Consider the following 9,829-nt stretch of genomic DNA (forward strand, 5'->3'; position numbering starts at 1 on the left):
TGTTCATCAGAAAAAGAAATTACAGGTTTAGAACAACACGAGGATGAGTAAATGATGACACAATTTTCATTTTAAGTGAACTATCCCTTTAAATAGTGTTAAATAGTCGTAGATTTCAGAGATGCAGAAACCGTAAATATATCATTGTTGCGATTTATTAGCAAGTAACGTTAAAGCTTAAGAAAATGTGTCTCTGAATGAAAACACAGTTGCGCTTTTACTATTCACCACAGGAGGGCCACAACGTCCTACTGTATGTGACTATGATAACCAGTCCACTGTTAATACTGACTGATATAAGTTGGGATATAATTGATGCGTTCAAATTTATCGTAATTACCGTTATTTTGTGATAACACGTGACCTTCAACTAGAAGCTCGTCCTAGAACTGCGGTTGTTTCTATAATATACAACAATCAAATTGAATTCGCGTTTAAGAATATAAATGGCAACTGTAAAATACATAATTACATTTTATGTTTTGGCTAAATATTACATAACACCGAAAGTGCCTCAGGTAACAATAGCCGTTTCTCAATCCGAAGGCTGCAGCCTCCGGAGGTCGCATATGCAGGCTGCATACGTCATCAAGTCTGGTTCATTGAAGCTAACTAAGCATTACATTGGCAGTTCATAACCATATTACATCAATTTACGGTTAACTAAGACTAATAGTCAATTTTATAATTTGTTAATATTCTGCATATGCGACCTCCGGAGGCTGCAGCCTTCGGATTGAGAAATTGCCAATAAAGTGCATCCGCGTGAGGTCGCAGGTGTCACGTGATACAAGTCCTAGCGCTCAGGAACGCATTTTATGGTGTGAACGCACGTTAAGCTTTTGATTTAAATGTGTGACCCTAGACCACAAAACTAGTCATTAAAAAAAATTTGCGATTTATACACCATCTAAAAGCTAAAAATATAAGCTTTACATTGATGTATGAACTATTGAACACTATTGAACTACGTTAAACTATTTGAAAATCTGGAATCTGAGGATGCTAAGAAAATCACCTTATTAGTTGTCCAACATAATCTGTAATATCCTAATTATCTTTGTCCTTTCATTGCAATAAAAAAATATAACGCATGGGCTTGCATTGCTTTTTGTATAAACTGTTTGTATAAAATGAAACCACTAATTGTCACCTTCGGTATATGCAACCTTATACTGTTGAATGCTTTATTCTGATTGGTTGAGTTCCACAGCTATGCATTATTTTTTTATAAATGCACACCTAACCTGTCACATGTCTTAAAAAAAAACAGCAAACAAGCAATGTCTTTGCTATATTTGTGGTATAAGTGGAATAATTGACTCTGGTTCTCTGAATTATTTGAAAATTATGTAGCGCATTATTTGGATGTGCATTATTTTTGAATAATCAATGGCTCTTCATCAATTATTCCTTATATATTGTCACACATATTAGAGTTTTTCTTGATTGCTTGGTACAGCCGTCAACTCAAACGCCACATTTTCAAAACAGTAAGCACAGAACTAAACAGCGCGGCGGCACTCATGGTGACACATTTTGTTTGCAAAAGACTCTTAACTATGCCTAAATATGCAATAAAAGCAAAAATTGCACACAAGTATATGAGCTCTTTCAGTCAATCATTACACAGTGGTCAACAAAATACTCCGAATCAGTGCACCATTGCCTGTCCTTGTAGCTTATTGCCGGTGCCATTTGTTGTCTTTCTATAATGGCTGTGTCAAATTTGCCTTTTTGCTAAGAATTGGATCCAGAATAAGAAATGCTTTGATGCATTTTTATTGATTCCATGACATACATTTTTTTCAAACCATATCTAAAAAAATTAAATACTGTAAATATTACAGAGAATACATAAACCAAAACACAGTAAAATCTATTGGAGTATAAGACATAGCCACTATTGATACTCAGTCTCTACTGTCTCGATGATGGGCCTAATGGCCTCATGCACATCACATTCAATACCCTCTCTTGCAATGCACCTAGAGAAAAATCTTGTATGCCTTATCCAACCTTGACATTCCTCTGCACCTATTTCTTGGGCAGGAACACTCATTGCAAAGGCATTTGCTCAGGAATGGTGGTCATAAACTGAAGAACTCTATGGGATTCAAAAATGGGGAACATGCTGGGAAAAACAGCATCATCATACGATGAATCATTCTTTAACCAAGCCAAAGCAATCAAGAAAAACTTTCACGTTTGTATACATTTATAATAAAATATTTTAATTAGAATATATTAGAATACACAAGTTACAATATTACATTAACATTACCACTGCAGTTATTTGAATGGTACATTTTTTTTTTTTTTTTTTTTGAGTAAGTAAATTCTATAGTAGTCAATAAAAGATTTATGGTAAAGATATATCACAATTTAAAGTACAGTAAAAACGGTCATTATTTACCCTCATACTGTTTGATCCCCAATGTCTTCAGAACCCAGTTTTAGGCTTCAAAATGACCCAAGTGTTAAAGGGATAGTTCACTTTAAAATGAAAATTCTGTCATTATTTACTCATCCTCATGTTGTTCTAAACCTGTATGAATTTCTTTTTTCTGATGAACACAAAAGAAGATATTTTGAAAAATGATGGTAAGCACACAGCAGATAGTGACCATTGACTTCCATAGTAGGAAAACAATATTTTGGAAGTGTTGTGGTAAATGACTAAGAAAATATTTTGATAAATGATGGTAAGCACACAGTTGACGGTACCCATTCAATTCAATCATATTTTTTTATTCCTATTATGGAAGTCAATGGTCACTATCTGCTGTGTTTACCATCATTTCTCAAAATATCTTCTTTTGTGTTCATCAGAAAAAGAAATTACAGGTTTAGAACAACACGAGGATGAGTAAATGATGACACAAATTTCATTTTAAGTGAACTATCCCTTTAAAGTGTGTTAAATAGTCGTAGATATCAGAGATGCAGAAATATATCATTGTTGCGATTTATTAGCAAGTAACGTTAAAGCTTAAGAAAATGTGTCTCTGAATGAAAACACAGTTGCGCTTTTACTATTCACCACAGGAGGGCCACAACGTCCTACTGTATGTGACTATGATAACCAGTCCACTGTTAATACTGATATAAGTTGCGATATAATTGATGCGTTCAAATTTATCGTAATTATCGTTATTTTGTGATAACACGTGACCTTCAACTAGAAGCTCGTCCTAGAACTGCGGTTGTTTCTATAATATACAACAATCAAATTGAATTCGCGTTTAAGAATATAAATGGCAACTGTAAAATACATAATTACATTTTATGTTTTGGCTAAATATTACATAACACCGAAAGTGCCTCAGGTAACAATAGCCGTTTCTCAATCCGAAGGCTGCAGCCTCCGGAGGTCGCATATGCAGGCTGCATACGTCATCAAGTCTGGTTCATTGAAGCTAACTAAGCATTACATTGGCAGTTCATAAGCATATTACATCAATTTACGGTTAACTAAGACTAACAGTCAATTTTATAATTTGTTAATATTCTGCATATGCGACCTCCGGAGGCTGCAGCCTTCGGATTGAGAAATTGCCAATAAAGTGCATCCGCGTGAGGTCGCAGGTGTCACGTGATACAAGTCCTAGCGCTCAGAAACGCATTTTATGGTGTGAACGCACGTAAAGCTTTTGATTTAAATGTGTGACCCTAGACCACAAAACTAGTCATTAAAAAAAATTTGCGATTTATACACCATCTAAAAGCCAAATATATAAGCTTTACATTGATGTATGAACTATTGAAAACTATTAAACTATTTGAAAATCTGGAATCTGAGGATGCAAAGAAAATCACCTTAATAGTTGTCCAACATAATCTGTAATATCCTAATTATCTTTGTCGTCAAAGAAAAATCTATTATTTTGACATATACAATGTATTTTTGGCTTTTGCTACAAATATACCCGTGCTACTTAAGACTGGTTTTGTGGTCCAGGGTCATGAGAGATCTTTCAATTAATTTGTTACATTAAAAATGAAACCAGATAACAAAATACAAAAATGACATCTGGCTACAATGTGTATTGACTGTGACAGGTGCGAAGTGATTTATAAGCGTGATCGTTTATTTATTAAGCTTTACATTACTATGCACATGGACACATCAATAATGACAACACCAGTTCATCAAACCAGTTCAAAATAGCTTTGGCATTTAAGGAACCTGAGACGACACTTTCTCACAACAGCGTTACAGTACATGCTCCGAGCTATAAGTTAAAACAACAGCAGCGTTCAACTGACCTACTGACACCAAATATAATAATCCTGCCTCACCTGGATGTCTATATGACATTACATGAAACATTTTCCTGTTCGCAAAAAAGCAGTGCTAATTTGCCTATCACGTTTGACCTACTCTGCTAAATAAATATTGTGAGAAGTGCAAGACGGCTCTAAAGGGACTAAATCATGAGTCCGAATGTTAATGTGGAATGTATATTTAACAGACTGTGTGTACGTGCATGTGTGTTATAATAGCTCAGTTCTCAGTGTCTGATGAATCGCTGACATCTGTTAGGCGTGTTTGCTTCTTGCGGACGTTCCAGTGAAGACACTCGGCCAGACTCTCAAACCAGTCGTACACCAGATCATGACAGCAGATCGAAGGAACCGGATAACAAGATGTCGTGATCTTAATGCTACGAAGGGAAAATGTGAGAAAAAATTACTGTATTTTATGCATCAACTATATAAACATTGGGTGTTGTTCAACATTCACAGTCATTCATATTCATCAAGTGTAAATACAGCCATAATTGTATCCCGAATAAAAGCTGTTTGTAGCCTTGTGTAAAGGAGTCACACCTATCTCCATGCCGGATTTCCTGCCTCTTTCTACCGTCAAACGACACCCAGGCTGTGTTGCGAGCATCAGGAGAAAGAGTTATCTGCCAAGTACAGAGACAAAGTACACTTATACCACTTTTTCCTCATGGTTTCACAAGTTTTGCAACCACACGTTTCTGTTTCTGCTTGGCAAACAGTTTCATTATTAATAATGTGCACTGTTTGTTTCCAACGCTTGTTACTCATCTCACACCCCTGTTTGTTCTCACCATGAGCTCCACTCCAGCAGGCACCACGATGGGTCTAAACGAGAGCGAGTGGGGACAGATGGGGGTCACCATGATGGCGGGAACGTTGGGATGGATCATGGAAGCTCCAGCTGCGGCAGCGTAAGCCGTGCTGCCTGTGGGGGTGGAAACTATTACACCTGCACAGAAACCGACCACATATTTACATTTATTTTCATGGCAGGTGAATTAAAGCCAAAACAACAGAGCCTACGTGGTTGCGTTGTGACATCTGCTTGAGAAAGGGCAGAAAAAACTAAACGACACAAAACAAATTAAGTGTCTTGCGTCACACAGAAGGGGTTTATTTTACATCCAGTAGGTTACAAAATCTTGCATCTGACTCTTATTATTTTTTCAAGCAATGTTGCTCAAACGTTGACAGGAAAAAGGGAACAGGGATTTTAGTAACATTGTTTAAAGGGGCCATGGTATGAAAATGTTAGCATTGCCACTTTGTAGGTGTGAGCAAAAATGTGTCATTTTGGGTGTGTCCTTTAAAATGCAAATGAAGTGCAAACACCGATCACAATGATGGTGGTTTGATGCAATTTAAATTCAATTTCGCTGTCAATTATTTTTTCTCTCTCTTTCTCTCTGAACTAATGGCAGTGCCATGGTTGGAAAGTGCAGATTAAGGGGTGGTATTATAATAATAAGAGCTCCTTATGACATCATAAGGAGAGCAACATTTCAATGACCTAATTTTTGCTCAGTGATTTTTCATGCCATGGCCCCTTTAAAGCATGTAACGAAGAATGCATCCAGGTTATCTGTGCTTACCATCTCCCTGTACAGACGTGATGAGTCGTCCATCCAGATAAAGGTCAACGTTAGACAGGTAAGAGGAGGGGCCTCTATCCACCACCACTTCATTTAGGACCTTCATAGACACATAACCACCAAAGGTAAATTAATTATTACAAAAATCAAGAGTTTGTTTTCGAATCTTGTGTATTATTCTGCATTTTGACTGTGAGGTGTTACCTGTAACTGCAGGGATATCTTGCCAGCCTCATTGTTTGTGTGATTATGAGGCACCATCCCATTTTCCTCATGTTCACTCCTCATGCCTTTCAACACTTTCACCTTCAGACGACTGCGCAGGATGATGGCGGCATTGCCTACGACAAACACACAAAAAACTATTAAGGCAAACCAAAAATACCAGCATCACCACCATCTAGTTTTTATGCACTCTACCTCCGAACACCTTATCCACCTCGGTCCTAAAGGACTCGAACTTGAAGGGTGTGAGGAACCCCAAGGATCCCAGATGGAACGCCATCACCGGAGGAACGCTGCCCTTAAAACCAACAATGCCAAAGACTTGCAATAATCCATAAACCAAATCTCTAATGTTTCATGTCTAAATATTCAAATTCTCTCTCCGTGCACCGTGTGCATTCGATGGAAAGTAGATGAGAAAGACAAGCAAATGAGATCAAATCATGCAAATACCTGGAAAAGTGAGGAGGCATAGAGAAGAGTCCCATCTCCTCCCAAACAAATAATGAGATCGATGCAGTGCGAGATGTCATCAAACCCTAGTTAAAATAATACAAGGATAAATTCATTCATATATTTTCCTAAAGCACACCATACTTTACTGGTCACCGTGGTTATCGGGATTATGCAAATCCTGTATTCGAGCCGAAAATGATACGAGCATGTGAGCAGGCCCTAACAAAACAGTCTGAGGTTTCTGTACCTTCCCTGAATGTGCACAGCTGATTGCGAATGTCTGCAAACTGCTCGTCCTTGAAGAGAACGGCATCGTCCACAACTTTTTTCTCCACGTAAACCATCAGATGTTTTTCCTGAAAGCAGTAATAAATGATTAAAGCTTTTTGAAGGCTTTCATCTTTTCCATCAGATGTTCCCAAGCAGATAATAATACAGATTGAGGCTTGTTAGCCAAACAATGAGGATTAAAGGGTAAAGATTGTAAGCTTGTATATCAACTACTAGCTTTCTTCCTTTGCCCTCCCCTCATGCTTTGGTTTTGTGCGGCCTACCTCTACTAGGAACCTGCAGAGCTCTTTGAATGGCTCGAGCAGGCCCTCGTCTCTGATCTTTCTGATGACCAGGACATTAAGTGGAGGTTTGCTCCAGGTGAGCCGCTGGCTGGCTGGATCCTGGATGTGCCTGTTGGGAAAGACAGTGGTGTGGGTAAACATTTTCTGTGGCCGTAATGAATTCACCAGGCAACAGCACACGCTCTTTGACCCCGTCTCTAAGTCTGTTGTTATGCAACATACAGCTCTAGTGAAAAGTTTATGAGCACTTGTTGACTTCTCTTATCAGATAACTGTGGAAATAAATAAAAAAAATGAATGTGGGGTTCAACATCTGCTATTTTGATTTATTATCTTATGGAAAATCTTAGACATACGTAAATGTTAAGAACAGTTTTTCAGATTTGTGCTCATTTCAATTTGTATCAAATGTATGTTTTTTATTATTCCAAAATATTTTTTTTATTCATCTGCGAGTATTCAGTTTAAACGTGACCCTGTCTGTGAAATTCAGACTAAAGTCTCTAATGATGAGATTTGAAGCATCAATATTTGATTTATATTTTTAAAGCAGAAACAGTAAATCTTTAGCTACATGGGTCACAAATTGGAGTGAAACCCAGAGAATATTCGATACGTACATGCGTTATTCAAACACAACTGTCCTTGGTCCTACATGTTAAGCAAAACATTACATCAAAAACCAAAACCTCAGACTATGAAACCCTACATTACCATTTTGTTGTGGTTTGTTTCCCTGACGAGTGCAAAACAGGCATTATGCTGGGGTTTTCTGCAAGAAGTGCATTACGTCCAGTAGGAGAACTGGTGACTGCCACGGCAGTCCATTTCTAACAAATAAACCCCCTTCATCCAATCAAAATTCAGAATGCACTCTTATCACCTCTCTGTCCAATTTTTTGTTTGACTTAAAGTTTAAATATTACCAACAGATGGATTTGACTTACATGACTGAGGTCGGATTGGGCAGTATGCAAGCTTTGGGTCCAAAGTGAGTAGCAGGATATGGTCCATGTAGAAAGTGTCCTCGTCTGAAACAAAAACGCACGTTAGATCTGTATCCAACAACCCTAAAAAAAATCTGAATTGATCAATGACTGTACCTGCATCTATCCCATCTAGTGCAATTCTCAGTCGTTTCCTCCATAAATACAGAGTCTTCCGTCCCGTGCTGCTCTGGCAACCGATGCTGATCACTTCCCCCCGACAGCTGCTCCGGACAGTCCGGCCTCCGGAGAGACCTCTTCATCTCTCTCCGTCTACGCGCAGGCTTTCCTGACCTTTCCTGCTGCCTGTGTGATCGGATGGATGTACTGCAGTTCCCACCTTCGTCCGCTTTCCTGGGACGCAGCCTCTCCTCTACAGCCTCCATGCTAATGGAAAAGGAAAACTATATTTGATCACTAGGAGATCATTAATAACTACTGTAATACAACAGTACATGTACTTTTGATTGGTTAGGGTTAACCAGTGGTTCTCAAACTGGGGGCGCGATGGTGCCAGGGTGCCGCAGTTTTTAATGACAATTGGGGTAAACAAACAAAAGCATTTATTCACACGGGGCACAGTTAATAAATTTTTAAAGCAAAAAAGGTCACAGATAATTATCATATATAATGGCACCTGAACTATTTAACACAATTCACTGAGATCCTATGCCGTGTAAGTGCAATATGTCAACACATTAATGTATTTATTATTATTATACTTTTGATTGATAGTCTGTAGTCTTTGATCTCCCTATAGGACCGCAATATCCAGGGGAAATATCGCGATATGTCGGCTGTCGGCAGGTGAAAAGTACGTTGGTTCTAACATTTTCGGGGTTTTTATATAACTTGAATCGATTTGACAAACTTAAAGCCCATGGGCCATTTTTAGTTCAGGCTCATCTCTTATTTGCTGTCAGTTGCTTACAGTGACAAAACTATATAACAAACGTTCCCATATATAACTAACACGCTACTAACGAGGTTTTAGAAGTAAAGACATGTTAATGACACGATAAGCAGTCGCTTAACGTGACATTTCACAGATGACAAGTACAACATATATAATGTATAAAGCCTAATATGCTACACAGGAAACAGCACACTTACCAAACAACGCAATTTCCTGTCAATCTTTAGCTACTAAACAAATCAAGTTCAGACACAGAAACGCGTTACCCAGACGGCAACACTACTTCTATGAAATATTTCCAGTAAAGACTGCCCGGATTAACATCACGCAGCTGTGTTTAACACCGCAGTAGCGCAGCTGTTCTTCATGCTGCGCTGTCAGGACCGTTCGGTGTATGACATAAGCTGTGTCGAAAGTCGCGTCCTTCAGCTGGAGTATCGCGAGAGCGACTCAAAAGCTGTGTTGTGATGTCATACGCTGATCGGTCTGCGCAGCGACGCAGTAAGTTGAACAAACTGATGGAAACTGACACTGTTATCCAACTTGTATTGTTTCCTGAAGTAATAAATAAGAAAACAAATAAAGAAAGTCAATAAAAAGGAAGAACTTAATAATAACAACGTTTTTCTTCCAATGCGGCGATTTTTTATATTTAAATATATTGTGGATAAATAGGTACAATTTAAAATAATTGTAAATATATGATTTTGTATATATATCAAAATATAGAGTCAATGGGAAAAACACCAACAGATACCAACAGACACCCACATTCTTAGTCTCATT

General features: G+C 38.1%; 1 protein-coding gene across 2 annotated transcripts; it reads right to left on the reverse strand.

Moving 5' to 3' along the window:
* Positions 1–4,070: 4,070 nt before the first annotated feature.
* nadkb (NAD kinase b) lies at positions 4,071–9,472 on the reverse strand. Of its 2 annotated transcripts, XM_065277093.2 has the most exons (12): positions 9,241–9,472; positions 8,245–8,514; positions 8,089–8,172; positions 7,121–7,250; positions 6,814–6,922; positions 6,564–6,649; positions 6,306–6,408; positions 6,090–6,226; positions 5,886–5,985; positions 5,085–5,242; positions 4,834–4,916; positions 4,071–4,667 (listed from the first exon to the last, which is right to left on the reverse strand). In XM_065277093.2, the coding sequence occupies exons 2-12, from the start codon at positions 8,511–8,513 to the stop codon at positions 4,508–4,510; spliced, it is 1,419 nt and encodes a 472-aa protein (XP_065133165.1). In that variant the 5' UTR covers position 8,514; positions 9,241–9,472; the 3' UTR covers positions 4,071–4,507. The 2 variants fall into 2 exon arrangements, with proteins under 2 accessions (XP_065133165.1, XP_065133166.1); XM_065277094.2 differs by lacking the exons at positions 8,089–8,172; positions 8,245–8,514; positions 9,241–9,472 and adding an exon at positions 7,856–8,000.
* Positions 9,473–9,829: the final 357 nt, after the last annotated feature.

The sequence above is a fragment of the Paramisgurnus dabryanus genome, chromosome 6 (assembly GCF_030506205.2).
Source record: "Paramisgurnus dabryanus chromosome 6, PD_genome_1.1, whole genome shotgun sequence".
NCBI classification, from domain to species: Eukaryota; Metazoa; Chordata; class Actinopteri; order Cypriniformes; family Cobitidae; genus Paramisgurnus; species Paramisgurnus dabryanus.

Excerpts from the sequence above, each read along its gene's own strand:
- nadkb (XM_065277093.2), bottom strand. The coding sequence starts at position 8,513 with ATGGAGGCTGTAGAGGAGAGGCTGCGTCCCAGGAAAGCGGACGAAGGT. Across the intron at positions 6,409-6,563 it reads ATGCCTCCTCACTTTTCCAG|GGCAGCGTTCCTCCGGTGAT; the intron begins GTATTTGCATGA and ends GTTGGTTTTAAG. Across the intron at positions 6,227-6,305 it reads GGTGGATAAGGTGTTCGGAG|GCAATGCCGCCATCATCCTG; the intron begins GTAGAGTGCATA and ends TGTTTGTCGTAG.